Source organism: Tachypleus tridentatus, chromosome 6 (assembly GCF_004210375.1).
Source record: "Tachypleus tridentatus isolate NWPU-2018 chromosome 6, ASM421037v1, whole genome shotgun sequence".
NCBI classification, from domain to species: domain Eukaryota; kingdom Metazoa; phylum Arthropoda; class Merostomata; order Xiphosura; family Limulidae; genus Tachypleus; species Tachypleus tridentatus.
Window position 1 is genome coordinate 165646498 of NC_134830.1, and position 27343 is coordinate 165673840.

The following is a 27343-nucleotide window of genomic DNA, read 5'->3' on the forward strand; positions in this document are numbered from 1 at the left end:
AAATGCTTTCCAAAAGGGGCACAATAATTTACTAGAATCTGGGCATGAAGGTTAAATTGTCCAAAAGTCATTCTAAAACAGTCAGAAAAGCTAACTGAAATCACCTTTAATGATGTGGTTTAATAAAATCCCAAGGACAACCACTAACAACTAAAACAAGCACGTTATACAAGTGAAAAAATGAATTAACGAATTTTTAACACATCCAATTTTTACATCTAAGATTCAAACTCATAGCACTTCTACAGAAAGTTTCATTATTATAAAAGAAACTATTTAATGATGAACCCCCTTTCATACAATAATTGTGGATTTAAAAGAAGTCAAACAATACATAAAATGCTCCAACAATAAAAATGAATCAATGGCTTTTTATTTATTCATCATCACTGTCATTGTCGCTCTCTTCTTGTTTCTTGGTTTGGAATTTCGGCTTCCTCGGACCTGATCTTTTTCCAACTGGAAAGTGAAAGAAATATTAGCTAATGGTGCACACAAATCTAAGCTTACCTTTATTTCTGTTAATTTCAAAACAGCTGCAAATGTAAGATAATCCCAGTCTTAGTTTGGACAGAACTTTCACTCTTTCACTAATATCTTAATAGTTTGTACAATCGAGTTAAGATGAATATTGAGTATTGAGCAAGCCAATTGGCAAGTTCACATCAGACAACCACCACAGCCCATATAAAGTTGAAATGACATGCATCAGCATGACATTTTAACACTGTTTGGTGTTATGCCATCAAAAAAACTGACTGAGGTTTAGTAAAGTATGTAAACTTTTATATCCTTTGTATTTAATAATGTTGGGAAACCACAAAATGTGGACCTTGTGACAATCAATGAAGACAAAGATCAGTGACAAAAGACGTGTCTCGGGCAATAATTGTAACAAGATCAGGTATATCTTGAAAATCAACACAAATCACATACAAGTAAGTTGCTTCCATGTCAGCAAGAAAAAGAACAGTAAAAAAGCAAAAAAAACAACAATGAATGGTAATTACCCAGGGAAAAATGGCACTACAAAATAATATTAGATGGAGCTTATGTGTACCTCGATAAAGTGCAACAAGTCTCATGCTATGGGTGAAACATTTCAAACCTAGTACACAGCATGTTGTGAAATTTTCTCAAAAGGGATTCAACATAATTGTTGGTTACCATGCCATGGGCAAGACAAACTCTGCAACAAGGTAAAGTTCACAGATAAGGTTACCTATCATACTGACAAAAACTTCAAGCACCTAGAGAATGAAATGGATACCATCACTGTTCTATACAAATAGCATAAGGTTGCTAGTTGCAGGTATTATGGACTTTCATGCAATCATTGTTGAAATGGGGTCCAAGAAATTATCCTTGTCAACAAGATGGACCTTGAAAATCAGAGTATGTCTTTATTTCAGTCTTTTTGTAAACAAACCACAGGTTAGACTGTCAGGTATGGCACAGACATATGGCAATGAGGACTAACACTAGAAGTCTCCAAAATCTTTTAAACAATATACTCAAATGTTTAATTTATTTAGGTTTTAAAGGTTACAAAAATAATGAAATTTTTGGGACAAGGAATAGTTTAATCATTTTGCACTTGGACTAGTAACAAAACAGTTTCAATTTCACACAAGTGTTTCATTGAAAAATCAGATCTGTACAGAATACCCATACTGCATCAATATTTATAGTATAAATTACTTAACATACGGAAAGGTGTATATGAACTCGTGTATATTATCACAAAAGGATTAAATAGATATTATTATCCAAGAAAATATCCATCATGAGGTTGACTAACAGTGCCATACTTGGACACTCACCTGAGGCCTAAGTTAAGCCCAAAATATCAAAGTATTTTTTTCCCCAAACGATTGTTTTTGTACTCTAATTTTATTTTACAGCCTACACCAATAAAATGTACCACTCAGGGCTTTTTAAAATTAAAATACAAATGTAATTTCTTCTGAAAACAGTACTTTTCCCTGCGATATATGCAAGAGCTGAGTCTTTCCAGCAAGGATTAAGGATCTTAAGTCTTATCCTTGTTTACTATTTTAAAATGACGCATACCACTGACTAGCAACACTTAGGCTCAGTTTCACAAAATCCAACATTTGTTAGAGAAGGCATTTTGTTTCAAGCAAAGAAAAACACAAAGGCAGGGTAACTGTACCTAGAATGCAAGTATGAAAAATTACACATTAATAAAAATGAGGTTGCAATATCAGTGTTACAAAACAGTTAAACATACTAGAGGCAAAATAAAAATGACATTTTATTGTGAAATTAGTATATAAAAAAAACTTAGTTTATGCATTCACTGAGAAACAAAATTAATATGCTTAGTAACTATATCTTTATGCACAAAAACATTACCTTTCACTGGAAAAGCTCATAAGAATATTTACTAACAGATTACTGAAAAACCGGATGCTTGAATGACAGAAAACGATTTTAATCAGTCAGTCTTTACCTCTAAAAGTCTATAGCAAAATTACTTTGTAATCTTACAACTTTAAACTACATACTGCTTAAGATCAAATTTCATATGAAATAATACTTACAGTCCTTCCTACGTGGATTCACATTCTTTGGTTTCATCTTGGCATGTGCAAATAGTACCGTCAAAGAATTGCCTTTAACCTTTAAGTTCTCAGCTTTTAAAAATGCTTCTTTTGCTGCTTCTTCAGTATCAAATTTCACATATACATTCCTAATTCAGAAATATAAACATTATTTTCAAGAAATCTTGATCGACGTAAACCAACTTCCACCTATCATTAGCAGTCCTCTTGTAGCCAATTTGATGTTACTGCTCAGTTAATAATAGAAAAAGCACTTCGTTGTTTATGAAAACTACAACTTACACTGCATGTTTCCTCATGTGATTTTTTCTTTTAGTGTTAAAGAAGGACACGTTTGTGCTCACTGAAAAGCATGACATACATCACATTTCTTATTTATCCTCAGGTAAGGTAGAACAATATGCAATAGGATAAAATAAACAATTTTCCTAATAAACAAAGTTTGCTTCTGTTTTTAAGGTATCATTACTAAAAAGTAATGAATGTATTTCTTTGGTCCAATTGTCATGTTTATAAATAAACCAATAAAATAACCTGCTTGTGTATCAACTACTAAACTTTGATACCTTAAATATTAATTTCAAACAGGAGATAAACTCCTTGAAGATTTTGAAACTGAAACTACTTGTTTTCTTTCTTTAAAATGTACATCACTCAAGGAATACAAAAACTGTCAGACTATTTTATATTGATTTGTGGGATATTTAACTTTATATCAGATCAACTGATTTGACTGATGCCATAATCATTATTGAAATTTGCTGAATTGCATTCGAATATTTATTGAACTAAAATATTTTATGAATTAGTCAAGTTTGGAATCAAATTGTGTATCATAATTCAAACTAACATCAGTTAATTTCTCAAAAGTAAATACATATTGAATGCAGCACTGCTCAAAGTTAGACGCTTATGATGTTAAAATACTAAGTCATATTATACACACACACATGCTTTGTACAAACTGAGAACTGAAATTACTAATAGAGAGGCCAGAATATAAAACAGAAACCTCTTGAGATATGGCTTATTGTACTGAAACACAATAACTCCATTCATCTTTCATTTTTCAAAATGGTCCCTTACAAACATTTTCCTAAATATTATGCAAGTAACTAATTGACAGCTTAGAATGTCCCCTTACTGGTTTTCTCAGCCATTTTGCTCTGTGAAAAAGCTGCCATGTTCTTTAAAATTAAGATTTCTAAGAGGTAGGTTGTGTCTTTAGTCTGCTTTAAGTTTCATGTTTTTAGACAACGATTATTTACCAAGATCAACAAGTTATAGTGAAATTCTATGGAATCAGTAGTTAGTTATGATTTTGTTTGGTTATTCAACTATATATAAACCTTAAAAAATAATTGCACACTAAAAAAATGTCATAGCTACAAGAGAATTGTTTGCTATACTTTGATATTTCAAAAAAATATAATTTTTTTTAAGTTATAATAATCTATATACATGTATAATACACAACTGAAGTGCAACACTATATTACAAAATACTAATCCACTAAAGCAAGACAGGAAAGACTAAATATCAGTTTTATATTACTGGTCATGTAACGAGTGCACATGCATCATGTCAAAAGAAAGTTATGTGATGTTACCTAGGCATGATTGAAAAGTCACAAGATAGACAACATTAGATATATAGCTACAAGACTTAAGCTATTTAGACCAAGCATTTTTTTAAATGATGGTTATCAGGTTGGCCAATTAACAGACCCCACAGTCAGGAATGTATTTAGGAAGTTTTAATAGAAATGACATAAAAAATAGTTGAGGTTCTTGGGATGAACTGGTTTTGTAACCATAACATAACTTTGCACTCAGACTAATGATGAAAGACTTCATATTTAAAAAAAAAATCGTTTAACCATTACAGGTTACCAAATTTTGTGAAAATGGACATACTGCATCGAAAGCTATAGTACAAATTCTTAACATGTGCAAATGTGTATGCAAACTTTGTTATATCATGCCCATTGAAAAGGGTTAATGTCATAGTTGAAATCCATTGAAAATTAATGGCAGACAGTTGTGTACAAATTGTATGTTGTTTGGTAGTCATTTCCATCAATCACAAGATTTCACACCAATAACATCAGAAAATGTAGCAAGCAGCAATAAAATATTTGTCAGAAATCAAGTACTCATCTGTTAGTATTTTTTCACAGCTGAATAAAGCACTTTATGATAACGGTTTTATCTGTAGAACATACAACTACAATTTAGGAAACTTGTGCATTGCATGGGAAGATTTTTGAGAGAAAATTTAAGAAAACTAAGTATATTAGAAGTTCATTTCTCAAATTATTTTTATCTTTGCAAGTGGGTAACATGTGTCCAGTATTTTGTCTTCAAATTTCTGCTGACTTGCACAGGTGCATTAAGTTAAAGTGCTTAGGATGCATTCTTAAACTCCAAAGAAGTAACAGTGCTAATTCAGGGCTGACTTGCAGTGCATAACTTTACCAAAGTACTTTTAATTAGTTTTATATTAAGTACCTACAAATAGTTGCTAATTAACATCTAGTGTTGCACCTACAATAATATTTACCTGCCAGGGTAGGACCCAGGAGGATTGGAAAAATCGACCTGAGCAGAATTTGGAAACACCTTAGCTAGATCTTCAACTGTGATATCAGAGGCTACTCCACCAATGAACAAAACCTTCTTGTCCATGGTCTTTTTAGCCACAGGTGATTTTTTGTAGTTTGAACTTTTCTCACCAGTATAATCAATTACAATTTGCTTCCCACTAACAGTCTTCTTCTGCAGTTTCTCATAATTTTCTTCTGCTTTTTTCTCACTGCTGAATTCTGCAAATGCATACCTAAAATCATGCACAAAAATAAAAGACCACGTCTTGAAACAAAACTTCTCAAAAGCTATATAAAGGATAATACAAGTTGAGACTACATGATAGAAGTACTAAGAAATTAGACTGATAACCTAAAATGACATTAATATGAAAACCATTTTACATAAAATACAGTAACATAAATGGTGACTATGTCAGTTCAATAAAATGAATATTTTAAATAAATTAATGGATTTCAATATAAAATTTTTTAAAAGCCCTACAATTATTTAATAATGGAACCAAGGTTAGTTCATAAACATTGACAGAGTAGCAGAAACTAAGTAAATACACAAGATGAAAGTGTTCACTAAAAATCCTTTTCAAGCTTAAATACATACACAGTGCCCTTTCTGCTGCTTCTCATAGGAATTCTACAATTTGTGATGTCTGGGGAAAGGGCCTTAACTTCATCTACTGTTGTACTGGCTGGTAACTGTCCAATAAACAGAGTCCTATAATTTCTTTCTCCTGCAAATGATTCAGATAATTTAAAAAGGGCATTTACAAAAAAACAAAAACACATTATATATATGTCAATTTTTCTATAAAATGTATATGCATAATCACCATGTACTTTTGAGAATCTTTATTATAAATATTTTAGGTGAAAGATATTTACAAGGTATTACATAATGGCCCTCTACACAGTTTTAAAGTGAATGTTATTAGATAGGAACAAATGACAAAAAATGGCTAAAAGAAAAATGGTATTAAAAGAACAAATGTGTATTAACATAGCTGTTAGCAGTGTTAACAGTAACAAACATTAACATACAAGTTAATATCTGTTATTAAAGACTAGAGGACAAAGAAATGATAGTTTAGTCACTTTTGATGAAGAAGATGCCTTTGTTGGTTTTAGTTGACTAGGTGAAAATATTTGTGTGTTTAGCAATGACTGTCAAATTTCTAGCATTGTAAAAATGACAGAAATGATAAACAGATCATGGTTGATAACAAAATTTATGCCCAACTTGCAATTTGAATAACAATTACAAACTTGTCATTTCACAATTAAAATCAAATTTTGTCTACTTTAAGATGTTTTAGAATCAGTATATGGTCATGACCAATTATAGTTATAATTTGTATTTCAAACAAATGTGCATTTCCAATTACTATTGCAGACTGTTAACACTAGAGCATGAAGAACAAGATATTATACAAAGTATGTTTTACAGAAAAAATGCAAAACAATTTAGGAAGTTCTGGAAGTTGTGTAAATAAAGTATGGAAATTAAAATGGAAAAGAATTTTTTATACTTGAAAAAAAATCACCCAACACTCAAGCCTAACCAGAGTTTAAAGCCTGACTTTTTACATTTTCAACCAGATCTTTAGTGACAATAATTTAATAACAAATTCAGATTCTCTGTATTTCTCTGAGCTTCTAATGTTTGCTAAAAGCTTACCAAAGTTTAAGATACACTTAAATTAAAAAAAATGATAGTTGGTGGAAAGTAACAAGAGTATTTACAAAACCAACTAAGCAGTGTGAAGAAAATATGCAAGAGACTTAGTCTTAGAAATTCTATCCTACTGTTACACAATTCACAATGATGACTAAAAATATCAGTAAATGTCAAAGCAAATATGGAAATATGTATTAAAACAAACAAATATCTTGATAACTTACGAATTCTTTCTTCAGTCAACCTGTGGGCTTCATCATCTGAAAATATAAAACAGTGTTGAGATTACGCTCCATACAATAAACAAGTAATAGCTGTGGGTTTCAGTAATACTAATTTAACTTTACCTGGGGGTCTTCTCTCCTTAATTCAGTTTTTTAGCTGTAATATATTTCATGTTCCAGGTTAGGTAATACATAAAGATTGATGTACTAACCACAGACTTGAATGGACTACAGATATGACTTGTGGTACAAACTTACTCTACAAATCTATCTTTTTTATCAAAAAACATCACTTGGCTTGAGATGTGTTGATTTACTAATTACATCTTTCAGAATAATAATAAAATGAAACAAAAACTCCTTAATTACAAAACTAATTATAATCTAATAAAACTGATATAAAACCACAATAACAAACAATTTTACCAAACAATACTATACAACAGTGGTTAAACATCTTATAATTGTTTTTTGTTTCCTATACATACATACATAAACTAACCATTTTTTGCTTTTTAATACAATTATCCTACAAATATGAAGGAATCACATACCTAAATCCTTTGTTTTTTTAGCATCTACACCAGCATCATCTTGTCTTTTCCTCTTAACTCCTTTAGGGGTCTCTGTTTTCTCATTCTTCTTTAGAGATGGTGTACCAGCTTTACCCTGAATTTTCTTTTGAGCTGACATCTCTTGCTTTTTCTTCTGAGCTGGTGTCAGAGATTTTTTGCCTTTAACTGGCTTATCTTCCTCACTTTCCTCATCTTCATCTTCATCTTCTAAATCAAGCAAATCAATACAATTGTTCTCCATTTTATGAAAAAAATATGATTTTAAAAAACTGGTATGAATATTTAACTGCTGCAGAAATGTTTAAGGTTTGATATACTATCACCTGTAATAAAAATTACCACCAGACATTTGGAAACAACTTCTAATCACAAACGTTCAGAGTTTGTGTGTCTAGTAGTATGTGCAAAATGTCCTCACTTATCAAAAAGCATATTTTAGTAATTAAAAACACCACCTGTTTGTTGAATCATAGATTTATATTAACAAAATATACAAAGAACATTTTAACATTTACCTTCAAAACTTTCATCATCGTCATCGTCCTCCTCCTCCTCCTCATCATCATCTTCTGTTTAATATGAAAAAAACTTAATACATTTAAATACAATGATCATCTAACTTTCTATATCTAACACTTGTTTTTATCATATACAAAGTCTGAAATCAGTGTTTAACTTCCAGTTAAGCGAGCACCCACGAAATTTAGTTATCCAACAATTACTCTTTGTTTTAGTGCTATGTTTTGAATTTTGTGCAAAGCTACATAAGGATTATATGCACTAGCCACCCCTAATTTAGCAGTGTAAGACTAGAGAGGAGGCAGCTGGTCATCACCATCCACTGCCAACTCTTACCAATGAATAGTGAGATTGACCATCACATTATAACACCCCACCCCCACAGCTGAAAGGGTGTGCATATTTAGTGTTGGAGCAATGTTTTTAATGAAGTTCATGAAAATGTAAACAAGATGAATTGAAACTTGAGCCCACAGGTGTCAAAGTTTCAGATATAGTTTGGTCTATTCTTCAGAGATTTAATAGGGATCATCCACTGATGCACAGTTCTGTTAATTTACATTTTTGTAACAGTTCCAGTGTCACCCATCTTTAGTGATCAGACTCTTAATCGCAGTAATAAAAATATATGTGACACTGTGCTGGTTGATAGCCTCCACATGAAAAGTTGCATCTATTTCCATCAGTAAAACTTCTAGATGGTTCCAAGTTCTAAGACAACCTGATCCTAGATATACAAGTCATGAGAGTTTTTTTGTGACCATTAACCACACTGTCTAAAACTTAAACGTTTACATTTTGTTCATTACAAAATATGTATAGGTTCTGTGTTTCCCATCGTCAAAGATGCACCACCCTTTTGATTAGCTATATTTTGAAAAAAAAAGCATATGGTTGCAGTACTTCCAGTACTATCAAGATGTTTTCTTGATTGTTTAGTGACTTACAGAACATAAATACTCTTGCCCACTTCTCGTTTTTATGAGCTATATATGCTTATCATATCTACCTTTGAAAGTGTTTTCCTTATATTGTCACTGGAATATGAATCACCAGTAATAACATTAATCTAAGCCTGAGGAGTTAAAAAAAAATGCTGGTATGATCACCCTTTCTTGTTTATTTAATACTAAGTAGCTTATATATTTCATTCTGGGTCCTACAGAGGCTTTGATTAGTGTTTAGTATCGAAATGCTTCCTCTAGGCTTAAGTTTTGGCCTATGAGCAACATAGCCTTTAGCCTGGAAGATGATGGATTATTTTCATAATCCTTAGTTTACATTTTTGTTTACTTTTGAGGTTTCATTTTCTTTTGGTATCATTTAGCATCTGACATATGTCAATGGGTATTTCTCAGTAACACTTTGGCCTTTGTCAGAGCCCTGAAACATTTTTGCTTACATTTAAGAAAAACCCATTAAAACTTTCTAGAACAAAATAAATTTGTCTATTTAACCAATATATTTATAGGTGAGATAAAAGCAATGACAAAAAAAGTGACAATGCTAAGATTAACATATGACACATTCTCTATGGAATTATTCACATCAACGAAATGCTTTAAGATTTCAAAATTAAATTTTGAATGTAATATTGTGACATATACTGTACAGAGTTGCCCATAATCATAGGGTTTCAAAACGTTTTTGTGCAGAAAAGGTTAGCAACTTCTACTTGAAGTTTCAATTTACAAAATACACTTAAATAAAAAAAAATGACAGCTGTTCATGCAGTGCCAGAACAGGTAAAAGAAAGCTTGATATACCAACCACGTAAATAAACTTATATGTCTAGTGGCACAAACAACACATGAACTCAGTCTATAAACTAGTTATCAAAATGCTAACATAACCTAATTGGGCTAATTTTGTTTTGAAATGTGAAAGTGTTATATTAGTCAATTATGTTCACCTTAATTAAAAATTACCCATACACCAAAATAAATATTTTCCCAAACTTTTTGTAATATCACCTAAAAAAATGTACTAAAACCAATGACAGGTAACACAAATTTCATAGATTAAGAAACAATAAACAAGGCCTTTTTTGCCTTCTAATACAATTATCCTACATATAAATTAACCACTACTAGAATCACATACCTAAACCCTTTGTTTTTTTAGCATTTTGATCTTTAACATCTTGTCCTTTCCTCTTAAATCCTTTAGGGGTCTCAGTTTTCTTTTGAGATGGTGTATCAGCTTTACCCTGAATTTTCTTTTGAGCTGACATCTGTTGTTTTCCTTGGATTTTCCTTTGAGCTGGTGTCATAGGTTTGTCTTTAACTACCTTCTTATCTTCCCCACTTTCATCTTCATCTAAATATTCAGACGAGTTGACATGTATAAGAGCAGTTTGACTTAACTCAAGAATGATTAAAAAAGACAAGAATTTTTCATTGAAATGAATTAAGCCTTGCAACATAAAAGGCTCACTACTGCAGAATTTTAACTCTCAAATATACATTATGCAAGTCACTGGACATTTTGAAATAACATAGGTTCAGTACTGTGTGTAGAATACCTTTACTTGTTCAAAATAAAGCTAAAAAATTTACTATAAAATTACCTAATGTCCAAAAATGAATTTCAATAACTGATCCATAGAAACCCATCAATTAAAGAAAAATACCTTACCACATACTTCTGCACAATGCAAATATGAACATGTTACCATTTTTGTTTCATTCCATCTTTACATTAATAAAATTTAAAAATATGGACACTACCTAGGCTCATTTGACCTGATTCAACATTTATATGTCACAGTTTATACATCAGTGACAACAGAGTGATTTTCATTTTGAGATTAAAAATGCTTTTCTTAGTCTCAAAAAAATCACATCTCCCTTTTCTTTGAAAAAAGTTATATATTCATTTACGAGGCTCTAGAGGTTATACAACTGAGTAAAACTATTTTTTCTGTTATTACATTTATTACTTGAATCTTCAGCCTGTAGATAACAAAAGAAAAATTGTAAAATCAGAAATAAAATGAGCAACGGTTTTTTCTTCATTAAGGTTTCAAAGTATGTACCCTGACAGTTAACTGTTAAACATACTCCATAAATTCTGTAACACTGTAAATATAGCTCAAGTCACTGCCTATCTGAGCCGGTCTTCAAGAAGCACACCATACTACGTACAACACCCTTGACAGCAAAAACCTACATGCAAGCAGAAGTGTCATTCATATGTCCTTACTCAAGGAACACAATACTGGACTAATGCTTACAAAAGAAATTTCCAAGAGTAATAAAACTGCAATCATAATGTGTGAAACCCTTTATTATATGGTTCAAAGTTGCACTGGTCCAATAAACATTGTAGGTTCTGAGCCTTGATCCATTTATATCACAGATGTTTCAATATTATTGCTCACCTATCTGATGTTTGTCAAATTTTGCAGCATTTGTATGGTGTTATTTGGCTACACACTTATAAAAGTTACTACCTTGTTTTAAAGCTGTCATGTTTCAAAAGTGGTATGTGATTTTAAATTTACCCGTTTAGACAATTAGAACAAATGTTGTAGGTGTAACTACATATTGTCCTACAAAAGTCAGCTAATTCAACTACTGTAGTTAAATGTGTATAAATATACATATTAACTCAAAAGTTTAAATTTTGGTTACATTTCTTAAAACATAGAAAGTAAATTAGAAATATTGATTTTGTGTACGTACCCATGTTATGAAATTCTGCACTCAGGCATATATACTATAACTAAGCCTAGTTTAGACTTGCGAGTGTGGTGTGTAGAGAACTTTTGTAGGCTTCAAACATTAACATTTGAAAAATAAAGATCAAATTACTGCATTGGGATCCTCAAACTCTATGTAATTTAGAAGGTCTCTAAATAAATGTGGATTGAAGATAATTTTATTCCTATTCAGACCAATGACTTACCGATCACACATCTACAGTTTCAGAAAATTTTATTTTGTCTTCAAGTCACTTATAAACAACTGTCAGAATTATGTAGAAGGGAAAATTCTCTTTTTATTGGTAATAAACTTGAACTATTGTAGTAGGTGGTACTAGTTAAGAGCTTTCAAATGATTGGTTTGAAGGACAGAGCCACTTATAGATTTGCTAAATATAGATACACTGCTGGCCAAAATCTTAAGGCCAATGAACATAAAGAAAAAATTATGCATTTCACATTGTTAAACTCAACCACTTATTTGAATAGAGCTTTGAAAGATGAAAATAAGAAAAGTGAAAATAAAAATCAAAATCTTTTTAGCATTTAATAGGGAAAATGTGAACAATGAAATTAGCCTAAATACTACCTGGTCAAATGTTTAAGACCATACCAAAAACAAGTCCCAAACAGGGTAGGAAATGCCCAACAAGAGGTCTCAGTAGTCAGTTGCACAGCCATCATTGCAAATAACTTCAAACATTTGCACTTTGGCATGGTTGATATAAGCATTTGCAGAAGGCTGGCTGGAATGTTATTCCAAGTGGTGAAGATGATGGCTTCACAAAGATCATGCACTGTTTGGAACTGATATTTGTTTCTATAGACTTCCCTTGCCACCCGCCCCCAAATGGGGTTCAGTGCAGGCGAACATGCTGGATGGTCCAAAAGAGTCCGTCATTTGCCGTGAAAAAAATCCTTTGTTGTGCAGGTATTGTGGATTGCAGTGTTGACCTGCTAAAAGATCCAGTCATTTCCACAAGTTACCTATATACACTTCTTTGTAATTAAAATAAAAATACATTTTTTATAAGATAAGAAACCAAAAACAAAGTATAAGATAGTTTCACAATCTCTTCTTTGGAATAGTTCATATGATCTAGCTATGAAGATTCTTCTGTGGGAATTCATCCAATGTGGACCAGTGAGGAGGATTTTTTTGTTGGAATATGTCCACATGAATTAGCCACAAGGAAGTAGTGTGGAATTTCTAAATATTCAATGAAAGTGTAACTGAAGTTAAGAACTGTTAACACTGGACCTTCAATGGCTTTTTAAGCACATGTTTTATAACTTGTTAAAAATAGGAGGAACAAAAAACAAATAGGATATGTAGAAAGTGTGTTAAAAATAGGAGGAACAAGAAATAGGACATGTAGAAAACTAATGTAGCCAGCTGCTGTTTGATGCCCCTGTATAACCTGAAGCTCCATTGTTCCACTGAAGCAGAAAGCACCCAAGATCATGATGTAACCTCCTCCACTGTGTCATGTAGAAAATGTCTCCGGTGGGATATCTTTATCGTGCCTAACGTTGGAAGCCATCTGGACTTTCCAGGTTAACTTTTTTCTCATCAGAAAACAAAACCTTTGTTCACTTTTCTATGTCCCATGTTTGGTGCTTCTTTGAAAAGTTTTAACAGCTATTTCATGGCATGGCCTTTGAAAATGTTTATGGTTTTTAAAGCCTTGCTCTTGAAGATCCCATCTTATTGTTCTTGAGCTGCATTCTGCATACACAAGGGTCTTAATCTGGTTCAACAATCCCACCAGCGATGGGATGTTGAGAGAGACCTTGCTTTTACAGCTCCACAATTTTGCCACGTTCAAACTCTGTAAATTTTATAGTCTTTGTTTTTATCCAATGTAACACAGGAGATATCAGTGGGAGATATTGACAATGCTAATGCTTGAACATAACTGACTAAATTTCGTTACCTGTTTACAAATTAACGCTTTGTTTCAGTATGGTCTTAAACTTTTGATCAGCTAGTATTTTGGCTAATTTCATAGTGTTCACATTTTCCCTATTAAATGCTAAAATATATTTATTTTCCTTTTTCTTATTTCATCTTTCAAAGCTCTACTCAAATAAGTGGTTGAGTCTAACAATGCAAAATGCATATTTTTTCTTTATGTTTATTGGTCTTAAGATTTTGGCCAGCAGTGTATCTCAGCCAATCATAAAGGTGGGAGGTTCTTGTTTTAAATTTAGCTTGTCCACATCTCAAATTTGAGTTTCTAATTTGTTAGGTACTTCTATGTGTCGTATAGTGGGTGTAATAAAATAGAAACTGACCAATAAGACAAAAACTGATATTTTCTCTTTACATTTCGTTTTAATTTAAAAAATAAATCATATAATTTTAAATTAAACTGTTTTGATGCCAATCTCACTGACATTTGTATGTTATTTAATTAAAATTTTGAAAATAATGTTCGAAACATGCACTATAACCTCCAGGTGCAAGTTTCAGAATATTTCAACATTTACCTTCAAAACTTTCATCATCTTCATCACCATCCTTGTCATCATCTTCCTGTTCTGTTTAATATGAAAATACACTACATTATACACTGCTTACATCCCACTTCCTGCAACATAAGAATTTTGTTTCAACAAGATATTGCAGTTATTTGATATTACGAACTTGTACTGTCTTTCTTTTACACTATATACTTTCAAGTGACAGTGCTTACCAATTTATGTAAGGGGAAATTGCTTTAAGTAAAATTCCAATAAAACTTAAGCATTATTTTTCAATGCTGAATTCGTTTTACTTGTACTGCTTATAACATCCTAAATTTTTGCATATTTACCTTCCATCTCTTTGATTTCCATTCCTTTTTTTGCAACAGGTGTTTGACCTTTTCCTTTAGGAGTTTCAGCCTTTTTTTTCTGAGCTGGGGTCAGTAGCTTGTCTTGTTTTTTCTGAACAGGTGTCGCAGTTTTTCCTGGTGACTTTGTTGCAAGGGCATTTTTACCTTTGGCTGGTTTTTCATCTTCACTCTCTTCTGAAAATTTAAGAAATTCCAATAAACTAAAAAACTACGTACTTGCAAAATGCTATGTTCAGTATCTAAAGACTGTAAACTTAAGTTTCATACACTACAAAGCAGAATTTGAAAGTGTTTTGTGGTTAGTTAAGAGAAGAATTTTGTAACACTGCAACAGAAGTATTCTGCTTTAGTATGGTAAAAGTATAATACACTTCAAGCAAAGTTTTGCCAGTAACAATTATTTAAATCTTATTGACACCATGCTATGATCACAAGAAATGAATGCAAATTTTGAAATCATACATCAAATTTAGATACTAAATGGTTTCAAATCTAAGTTCACAGGTTCCATTCTTTTCCCCCCAGAATTGTAGTGGCAAACTAAACTGGCTGACTGGCTACCACTTTCTGGCAGAGCTACATTCAAGATTTAATTAAATTGCTGTATTATCAATGAATGTTAATAATTTTGGTACCAAAGTCTGACATATGTAATTTTCACTTTCTCAATTTTAAAAGGGTCATTCCATGTCAAATCATCCAGGGAGCTACAGGTGACCCCCAGAGAAAGCCTTGAAAAAATTCACACTTGCTCATCTATCCATATAGTTCAGGTGTGTTACTGTGTGCAAATATATCCAGACAATTTTGAAAAATACCTGTCAGAATTTTATAAATCCCACTGAAATATTCTAACCAGCCTTTCACAATGTTAAATAATGAAGTTGTAAGAAACACAAGAAAGAATTAATTCATTTCTGAACAAGTTTATCAGCAAAACTAGTTAGATCACATGGCAATGCAAATATATTGTGTATGCACTAGAGTTATGCAGATATGGCTGAGTTTAAGATTCATAAAATAATAAATACAAAGGTAAATGAAACAAAAAGCACAGTGCTACAACAGGGGATAACTGAGAAAGATTATAGTCACACCAAACTGAAATAATCGTGACAATGATATGTTTCAAAAACTGCTTTGGCAATATATTAGCCTTAACACCACCAACAAATAAACATTGCTTTGTTCAGACAACTTGAATAAATTTCTGAAATTTGAGTTTGATTATGTTGAGATCACTTTGATTTAGAACATAGTGGCAAGCACTACTACCTTGCATGGTAGATGCACTAGCCAGACAAAGAATATGTTGGAAAGGAATCCAGCTTTCATCTTTACGTGACCTTACAAGGCCATGAGAATAGTTTGTTTCTTGATTTCTTCATAAATGACACCAACACATCAAAATGTTCATTTGATCTATCTTTTGTGTTTCCCACATACCATTCACGATTGTATATGCATGCCACATATTTCCCTGGCTGATAACTGTCATTAGACCCTATTTGAGCTGCTGCAGCATCACTTTCACTGCTACTACCAACAGTTATAACTGTGTACACATCATCATCTGATAGCCTTCTCATATAGAATGTGTTGGTAGAATAAAGCTATGATGTGACCTAATACCTGTCACAGTTTTGTATTTTTCAAAGTGACCAAGTAGATCAAACTTTACACAATTCTGCAGGACTGATTCCTGATTGACAAGAAAGAACTGAATGCCTTGAATGTGGTCCTTTGCACAATGATACATATCAGACACTTAAAATTTGATTTTTATAGGCAATTGAAGGCTTGCATGAGCCACCAGCCTCTTCACCGTACCCCCGACTCCATAACATGGACCTTTCCCATGACTGGTGGCAAAAAATGCCATTCAGCAGACAACTGATAATCTTCAAAATGGTAGCATAGATTTGCATGACTTTTACAATTCTTGTATTGTGAAGCTGCACCATCGCCGAAATAAATGCTCTTTACTGTGTTTGGATATTTCTGTTTAACATGGCTTCATAATTTTTTTTTCAAAATTGTATGGATACATTTGCACACAGTAACACACCTGAATTGAAGTTTTTTTTAAAGTAAAAAACGTATGGTCAGAGAATACTTTAAAAAAAAAAATTCAGCTTTGTATCATATGTCTTAGAGCTATGACTTATTAAATAAACCAATGTGTTTTACGATTTTGGGTTTTCAGGTAATTTTACTGTCTCACTATTTTTGAATTCTATGGGATTAATTCAGTCAGTGTAGCAAATTTTAGCCTTCTACCACCATTACTCTTGTAGCTTTAAGCAGCCAAATTTGCCCAAAAATAAAAAAAAAATAATTTAATCTTACAAAGCTGTAAATCAGAAACTATTAGAGATATTGATCTAATCTTTAACAATTTTTCATTATATGGGTAGATGACCACATGTGAATTTTTTAAAGGCATTCTGAGGGGGTCACCTGGAAAATTTTCCAAAATCTGGATGATTTGACATGGAATGACCCAAAAGGAAATATTTAAACAAATTCCCAATCTCCACAAATGAAATAAAAGTTTTCTTCTTCAAATTACTGTTTATTGAAAATTACATTTAAACTTGTAATTATGCTACATAAATGTGAAATACTCTTGTTATTGCTTGAAGTATTTAAAGACTGGATACTGAATACATTTAGATATAAAGTTATTTACAATGGAAAGCAGATATTTGACGATAGAAGATTACAGTTTTAATGTTTAGGAAATCACATATCCAAGATGTGAACTTTAAGAATCCTGAATGAATTTATCATTTGAGTATACGAGGTCTGATCAAAAAGTTCTAAGACATCTTCTGTTACAGGTGTCAGTAGAGAGGCAATAAGCTTCACTGAGGTGTGTACATAGTACAATTAGTGATCTACCCACGAACAAGTCATTTCTTCAAATCTTATACCAGTGTTGCAAAAGATGTGTTCAAAGACAGATGTATCTCTTGCCCCATCGTAACAAAAAATGGACAAAAAAACGTGTCTGACATCAAGTTGTGTGTAAAAAACTGTAAAGAAGGAACAAAAATCCTTGAAATGTTAACTTTGCATGCATTGAGTGTCTGCAAAATTTGTTAACACTGCTGATCGATGACCAAAAGTTTCACTGTCGATAAGTTCGGGAGGATCAGAAAAGGCTAGAAATTGATCCTAATTTCATCAATATCATTATTACTGGGTATACGGTTATGACCCTGAAATGAAACTTCAGTCATCCCAGTGGAGATCTCCATCATCACCACATCTGAAAAATGCACGACAGTCTCGATCAAATGTGAAGACAATGTTGATCATGTTTTTTGATGTTTGAAGTATTGTTCATCATGACCAGACGGTCAACCAGGCCTTTTATAGAGGTGGAAGAATGGCCACTGGTTTCTTCATCAGGATAACATGTCTTCATACACTGCTGTGCCTATTCAAGAATTTTTGGCAGAAAATCATTCCTGTGATACATACCTGTATTGTACCGATCTTACCAGTGTGATTTTTTTTTGTTTCCAAAAATCAAAATTAAGTTGAAAGGAAGGATTTGATGACATTCCATACATCCTTAATAATGTGAGAATAGAACTTGGTCGCATAAAAGTTGATGACTTTCAGCATTGCTTCCGAAAATGGCAGGAACTTTGGGAACAAGTGTGTATCAGCTGAGGGAGATTACTTTGAAGGGGATAACATATAATACTGATGTATGTACATTATTCTTCGGAACAAAAGTGAAGTCTCAGAACTTTCTGATCACACATCGTAAATGTACATTTGATGAATTGCTATAACAGTAGCTGGAAATCATTCAGGTTCTGATTCATCTGGAAAAACTGTAGGTAAATATAGTTTACATATGACCAATAATAAGTGTAACTTTATACACTCAAATGTAAAAATGTTCATAAAACTTATTCCAGCCATGACTGAGATTTTGGGATACAAGTTCTAACAATGACCCAAATTATTACTCCACATTAAAATTTTTTAAATTTTCATGAATATGTCTTGAATAATTATATTAGTGTCATAACTAGAATATACACATTTTCCAACAATGTCTTTTGTCAAAAAGCATATGATGAGAAGGAAAGATTTTTTTAAAGATTTAGTACAGATTTTATATAAAAATGTACCTTCCAAACTATCATCCTCATCCTCATCTTCCTCGTCATCTGAAAAAAGATAATTGAAATAAGGTTTAAAAGTTTTTTCAATCAAAACCAAATTCAAAAATATTTAGTTTTTACATATTGGATTTTCATAAGCATAAAAAAATCTAATGCTAATTTAAACTGTGTATACAGTTACAACAATGACCACAGAAGTTAATCAACTGTTTAAAGTTGAAACTATTACTTCAGCATACCAAGATCTGAATCAAAGTCAGAGTCCTCTTCATCCATCTCATCATCAGAGTCTTCCAATTCCATTTCTTCCTCCTCTTCTTTAAGTTTTTTCTTTTCCAGTTCCTTCTTCAGAGCCTGAGAAGAACAAATAAGCAAACATTGCATTTACATTTTCTTTAAATAATTTTATAACAGTTATTTCAGTATGAAAAATTCACAATTTATACTCATTTCCTAATTTTCAGTGGTGGTTACAAGACTGGTCCAACTGATCGAACCCTACAAAGATTTGTCAGTGAAAATAAAATATTTTATAAGAAACTTCTGATAAAACTATCTGTGCATAAGAATTTTGCAGGTGAAATCTAAAAATTTGATGCATAAAAATATTTTTAATCTTAAAATGAAAATTACTTTGCATGTTGGATAGGCAACGTGAAAATAAAGGCACAAGAAAAACATTAACAAACCTCAAGACTTGATTTAAAAGAATGATTTTTTTTTTATGAGTCATGTAATGTTTACTGATAACATGCCTAATTTTGTGAACAATTTCAAACAGCATGAAAGCTATAACAAGCACAAAATGACTTAAAACTTTGCAGTCCTAGGGACTGCACCTGTGTTGATAGTTAAAATTATAAACTGCTCAGCTTTGTCAAACAAAAATTAATGAAATAACATTTAAAATTACACTATCCTGGCCCAAGACCCTGTGTGAAATTGCGGTTCCATTAGTTCTACAGGGAACAGGCTCCAGCTGTAAATTACTGCTCAAATATGATAAATGGTGGCTGTTTTGTGTTAAGACCAGTAATTTGAAATTTTCCGATTACTTAAATGAACAAAATTTTGTATTTATTTTATTCCATATCACTCAACTTTTCCTTTCACAGTACTTTAATCACTTCTCTGCAATTACTTTTAGGGTAAATAGTTTTATAGAAAAAACAACTTGGTATTTAAAATGTTAGATTGTGTAAATAATACACAAAAATTAAGATGAAAACATGTCTATTTTTATAAAAACCTTTCACTCAAACTGACTCCATAAATGCTTCACAGAATTGTAATATTAAGTCATTTTATAAAATATATAATTAAGGCTACAGTGTATGCAAGTTTCACATTTCCAACAACAACAAATCAACTACTTTCATTTTAAAATAACTTGTATGATAATATAATGGTACTGTTTTTGTATAGAGGTTTCATAGTAACTTAATGACAGAAGAATCCTCCAATAAAATAAACCCAGTTTCTGCAAAGCAATGTATTAACTCAGCTTTCATACACTGAACATACAGTAACTGAGTTAAGTCTCAGCAGCTAATTATTAGAATACTATCAACAGTTAAAAATGTCACTATTGCATCACTAGCTAATTTTAAAAATTAATCATTACAACTTTTAGTCATACATCAACAGTTTTCAAAAGTTAATTTATATAAAAAATTGCAATTAAAATAGTATAATGAATGATTTTTACAAAACAAAAATCCTTTGTAAAAACTGTTCTATTTCTTAGCAGCCTGCATACAGTTAACCAATTGTTCACAATTATACAATTAGCAGCAAATTAAAATTAATATTTTTCATGATTTTTTTTTATTCGTGATTAACCCTCTCGTAACACATCATGGGTCGAAGGCCATACCATCTCGTTTGTTTTACATTCAAAATTTTATTGATCTATTATTTTTTGAATTTAAGTAAGTTTGGAATCAAATTGTAGATTATAATTTAATCTCATATACAGATTTGTTAGTTTGAAAGTGAATATTAAAGAACACACCTAAATATCAATTTTTGTGAGTCATATGGTATGTCGGATGCAGCACTGGGTTCAAATTAAACATGTGATGTCAAAATAGCAAGTATAATTTCATACAAATCAGGAACTCAAATTAACAATAGTGACAAGCTAGAATATAAAATTATAACTTTTATTTTGCTGAGATATGGTTCATATATTGAATCAAACATGGTGGCCCTGTTCAACTTCCCATTTCATGAGATGACCTCATATTCCCTTGCTACTGTGCATGACATGAATAACCAATCAACAGCTCAGAATGGCCTCTGTGGTCTTCTCAGCCATTTTAATATGTGAAAAAGCTACCACATTCTTTCAGTTCAAGTTTAAAGACAACGGTTGTCTTTAGTTTGCTCAGTTTTTTTTTTAAATCAGAATACATCTGTCAATAAGATAAATAAATTAGTGAATATGGTATCAGTATAATTTAGGATTTTTTGGTTAATCAACAGTATATATGAAACCTAAAAAAAAATCCTTCAAAAAAGGCTGAGCAAACTGTCCAGCAGCAAATGTCCTAGCAAAAAAATTGTTTGCTTTACTTCATTTATCATTTTATATTTTAGGAAAAATAGATTTAATAATTTATATAGATAATAACTGAAATGTAACTTACAAAATACTACTCCACTGCAGTTCAGCCAAGACAGGGTCACTTGGTTACAACTAATGACCAGTTTCTATCACTGGATATGTAACAACCACACATACATTGTATCAATGCAAGTTATGTACTGTTAAGCCAAGCATAACTGGAAGGTCAATATAACAAAATATAAATATATCATTGAGTCTAACCTACTTAGGCTGATTGTATTGGTGTATTATATATTCACTGTAGCAAAAAAATTGTATTTTCTTTTTAAATGAGGGTTACAAGGTTTGTCAAGCAAGACCTACATAGAGTAAACAAAATAACTTAGTCCTACTCAAAACAAACATTTGAAATGTATTCAGGTTTTAGAGGCTATGTAAATATCTGAGTTTTGAGACAAAGAATAGTTTAATTATCACATTAAGTTCCTTTTCACTTAAAACCAGTAACAAGCCTATTTTCACAAATAAATCTATTAAAAATATTTCTATAAAAACTGAATTTTTTGTTACTAAATACTTGTAATATTTAGTAAAACTATGAAATTGTGAAGACACTCCTGCTGTGTCAAAAGATATTGCAATTACTAACGTATGAAAATATGTACACAAACTTTTATATCTTATACCAAGCCCAGTGAAAGGGTTATATTTCATCTCCATACATCTGCTACAGTGTGGTTACATATTGCAGAAGATTTCTAAATGTTTAACTTTCAAATGCTAAACAATTTAACCCATATTAATGGGTGTATGAAGTAGCATTGTTGTAAATTTCATTGAAGTTCTAACACTGCTTTTCTGAAGTTTTGTTCCACATTAATACAATCCATGTTGTGGGATTACAAATTACAAATCACAGTAAGATAAGCTTGTCAACAGAAATAGATTAAAATATCAATTAACCCTCTTGCAACAGGCCGAGTACAATACACACAAGTCTGTCTACACATTTATCACTAAGTATTTACACCAATTTTTGATATATCATATGTATCTTCATAAAACTGGAAGACAAAGTAAAAATTACAAGTATTTTGTACACAAAAAGTCAGATTTTTAAATGAAATTTTTACTGAAGATTTTTGACTGAAAATAGTGTTTCATTACCAATCTGAGTGTAAAGTGATTTTGTGTTATGATTAAAAAAATCTGTTCCAAGCATCTCAAATATTTTTATAATCTCTAAAATCTCCTAAATACATTTAAAATGTGTTCAGTAAAACTTCATACTTAATGTGGAGCTATCATTTAACAAACATCACAAAAAGTTACAATATAAAGGGTCATTCCATGCCAGATTATCCAGGGGGCTGCAGGTGACCCCACAGAATACCTTGAAAAAATTCACATGTGCTCATCTACCCATATAATGAAAATTTGCCACAGATTAGATCAATATCTCTAATGATTTCTGATTTACAGCCCTGTAAAATTCAATTTGTATTTTTTTGGAGAATTCATTTTTGGGCAACTTTGGCTACTTAAAGCTACAAGAGTAATGGCTGAAATTTGTTACACTGACTGAATTAATCCCATATAATTCAAAAATGGTCTCAAACCAAGTTTATCTCTCTTAGGATTTACATAGTGAGGCAGTAAAATCACCTGAAAACCCAAAATCGTAAAAAAACATTGGTTTATTTAATAAGCCATAGCTCTAAGACATATGATACAAAGCTGAATTTTTGTTCAAATATCCTACAACATATCAGTTGATAAATCAGCAACTGTTGTAATTGAAAGTCTGTTAGATCTGTGTAAAACAATAAAGCTGCATGCAACTTATGATTTAGCTAAAAATAGCCCTACTTCAGGCCACAGTTTGACCATGTCACCTGTTATTCAGCCTTTTAAGATTTTTACCATATATTCTTAAATCTCGAATATGATCTACAAAAAAATAAAGATGGTGTTCTACCTACTTTTTGAGTTATACTTTTTTAAAATATCCTCTGAATGCATTTTTTATTTAAATATTCACTTCAGGTGTGTTACTGTGTGCAAATATATCCATACAATTTTAAAAAATACCTGTCTGAATTTTATGAATCCCACTGAAATATTCTAACCAGCCTTTCACAATGTTAAATAATGAAGTTGAAAGAAACAATTCATTTCTGAACAAGTTTATTTGCATAACTAGTTAGATCACATGGCAATGCAAATATAGTGTGTATGCACTAGAGTTATGCAGATATGGCTGAGTTTAAGATTCATAATATAATAAATACAAAGGTAAATGAGACAAAAAGCACAGTGCTACAACAGGGGATAACTGAGAAAGATTAGTCACACCAAACTGAAATAATTGTGACAATAAAATGTTTCAAAAACTGCTTTGGCAATACACCACCTTAACACCACCAAATAAACATTGCTTTGTTCAGACAACTTGAATAAATTTCTGAAATTTGAGTTTGATTATGTTGAGATCACTTTGATTTAGAACATAGTGGCAAGCACTACTGCCTTGCATGGTAGGTGCACTAGCCAGACAAAGAATATGTTGGAAAGGAATCCAGCTTTCATCTTTATGTGACCTTGCAGGCCATGAGAACAGTTCGTTTCTTGATTTCTTCATAAATGACATCAACACATTGGAATTTTCACCTGATTTACATTTTGTTTCCCACAGACCATTCATGATCGTATATGCATGCCACATATTTCCCTGGTTGATAACTGTCATTGTTATCATTAGACCCTATTTGAGCTGCTACAGCATCACTTTCACTGCTACTACCAACAGTTACAACTGTGTTCACATCATCATCTGATAGCCTTCTCATGTACAATTTGTTGGTAGAGTGGGGAATAAAGCTATGATGTGACCTAATACCTGTCATAGTTTTGTATTTTTCAAAGCACTCAAGTAGATCAAACTTTACACAATTCTGCAGGACTGATTCCTGATTGACAAGAAAGAACTGAATGCTCCGAATGTGGTCCTTTGCCCAGTGGTACATATCAGACACTTAAAATTTGATTATTATTTTTCACAACCTTGATTTTTTTGAAGATCATGTTCAGAGATGTACGAATATATGGTAAAGGCTGATTAGAATATTTCAATGGGATTCACAAATTATTTCAAAATTGTATGGATATATTTGCACACAGTAACACACCTGAAATGAATTTTTGTTTAAATAAACATATGATCAGAGGATACTTTAAAAAATTATAACTCAAAAAGTAGGTTGAACACCTGATTTTATTTGTAGATCATATTCAGAGATGTAAGAACATGGTAAAATTCTGAAAAGGCTGAATAAATGGTGACATGGTCAAACTGTGGCCTGAAGTAGGGCTATTTGTTAGCTAAATCATAAAAATTTGCATGCAACATGTTTTTACAGATCTAATAGACTTTTAATAACAACAATTGCTGATTTATCAACTGATATGTTATGGGAAATTTGAACAAAAATTCAGCTTTGTATCATATTAAGTCTTAGAGCTATGACTTATTATATAAACCAATATTTTTTACAATTTTGGGTTTTCTGGTGATTTTACTGCCTCATTATGAAAATCCTAGAGAGAAACTTGGTTGGAGACCATTTTTGAATTCTGTGGGATTAATTCAGTCAGTGTAGCAAATTTAAGCTTTCTATCACCATTACTCTTATAGTTTTAAGCAGTCAAAGTTGCCCAAAAATGAATTTGCCAAAAAAATAAAAATTAAATTTTACAGGGCTGTAAATCAGAATCTATTAGAGATATTGACCTAATCTTTGGCAATTTGTCATTACGTGGGTAGATGAGCACATGTGAATTTGTTCAAGGCATTCTGAAGGGTCACCTGGAAAATTTTCTAAAATCTGGATGATTTGACAGGAAATGATCCTAAATTGTTTTTCTTCCTACTAGTTACTGCTTATTACACAAAAAATACAAATGTTTAGTCTTAGCAGCTCAAGTCTCATAACACTATATTTAAATATACGTTTGATATTTTTGTATTATAATGATCTTCCAGTCATGCCTAGCTGACATTACATAAAACTGATGCACTTCACGTGCATATGTAACACATCTAGTAATATAAAAAACCTTTAGCCTTCCACCTTGACCATGTTTGACTTTATTCTGTTATATACAGTCACATTTCAATTATGTATTATATTAGTATAGGTAATTAAACATTTTTATTAACATATAGAACAAATAAATTGTAGCAAATGGTCCTGTTTTAGCTGCAACCTTTGAACTCTGTTGTCAAGTCTTAAAATTTTGCATGTGGAGTTAATACAATTTTTTTTAGGTTTCTCACACAGTTGAATAATCAAAAACTCCACCTGTCATTAACTCAGCTTACTTAAGTAATTTTAGTAAATCTACAGCATGCTCTTAACATCAAAGATTAGTAGAATCTGCAAATGTAAGTAGTTTAATGACCATTTCTTCTCCTAAGTCACTGATGTAAATAAAGAACAATGGCATTTAGATTGAATCTTGAGACACTTCTTCTGACATTAATCCAGTTTAACCAAACTCCATTTATAACAACCCACTCCTTTCTTCCTTCCAGCCAATCTTCTAATTTGCTAACTTATATCCCATACATTTAGTCTTTTATGTGGGTCCTTAACAAGTACAAAATATTTTTCCTTTATTGAAACCTTGTTGGTTATCCAATAAACTTTGTTAACCCTCTTGGTGCTGAAAAACAACTTTTAATGTTTGGCATGATGCTGAATATATATGTTTGATACTTCAACTAATTACGGTATCAGTACTAAAAGCATGATATCTTGGCAATAAGTCAACAAAAGTCCCTGAAATATTCAGTGATTGCACCCAATACTATATATGTTATATTCAATACATAAGAATAAGAGGAATAAAGGAAGGTCCCCTGCCACGCTGAGCCTTCAAGTTGACTAACCATATTTTATGAAATTTTCCAAACATGATGTAAAAATACCAGATTAATAATTACTAGAACATCCTTGATGACGAGAAATCTGCTTGAAATAAAAATGTATCTCAGAATGGCTGATATGAGCATTTACACTTACTGATAAGCAGAGAATATTTCAATCTTCTTAGGTCGTCTTTTGGTTAACAAAAAAGATTAATTAATGGCTAATTAACCATTCTCTAGTACCTGCCTTTTATTGAATGATTTATAAAAAAAAGTTATTCATATATACAAAGTGTTACAAAAGGCAGTGTCTAACTTTAGGCAAAGAATATTCATTTTGGTTAAAATTTTGATATACTTTTGTTGCACATACCCACATTAGTCCTAATTCATAAACGTGAAACCTACACGTTACATAACGTATAACTTCTACGTTTTAAGAGTATATTCATAATTTATAAGACAAAGACAGTAGTAATTCAAGATATAAAAATTTTAACTTTAAAGATTGGCATACGTGCAAAATTAATTTATTTTAGAACTCGAGGTCAACAATAATTCATAATAAATACACCTAATTAAAATATCTTATCAAATAACAATTACTGAGTTACTTAAGCCTAAAAACTTGGAAGAATAACGGAAAGATACTAGTAGGCACCATTATTAGGCTTAACAAATTTGCTACTGGATAACAAAGCCAGTTACTAAATTCTAAATAAAATAGTAAGTCCTAAAAATCTGTTTTTTTTCTTTGAAATAATAAATTAATTACCTCTGTTGCCTTTCCTCCTTTCTTTTTATTAGCCATTACTGTCTGAAATGTTTGCCTATTAGTTTTAACAACCATGACGTTACACGTAAAACAGTATCGATTTTCTTAAAATTTATCTCAGAATGGCCACCAGATACCTCTCACACCACGTGCAGCTTAATAAGAAAGACCTCATCTACCGCGCCA

The 27343-nt window shown here is 31.5% G+C and overlaps 1 protein-coding gene across 7 annotated transcripts; it reads right to left on the reverse strand.

The window, feature by feature from the left end:
* Positions 1-91: 91 nt before the first annotated feature.
* On the reverse strand, positions 92-27343 carry LOC143254369 (uncharacterized). 7 transcript variants are annotated; one of them, XM_076509444.1, is made up of 13 exons: positions 27158-27343; positions 19120-19234; positions 18887-18925; positions 14712-14906; positions 14386-14436; positions 10290-10505; positions 8183-8236; positions 7647-7874; positions 7093-7128; positions 5795-5924; positions 5151-5426; positions 2568-2716; positions 92-459 (listed from the first exon to the last, which is right to left on the reverse strand). In XM_076509444.1, the coding sequence occupies exons 1-13, from the start codon at positions 27230-27232 to the stop codon at positions 377-379; spliced, it is 1647 nt and encodes a 548-aa protein (XP_076365559.1). In that variant the 5' UTR covers positions 27233-27343; the 3' UTR covers positions 92-376. The 7 variants fall into 7 exon arrangements, with proteins under 7 accessions (XP_076365559.1, XP_076365558.1, XP_076365557.1 ...); XM_076509443.1 differs by having other exon boundaries at positions 7647-7868; positions 8183-8233; positions 27158-27336; XM_076509442.1 differs by having other exon boundaries at positions 7647-7871; positions 8183-8233; positions 27158-27336.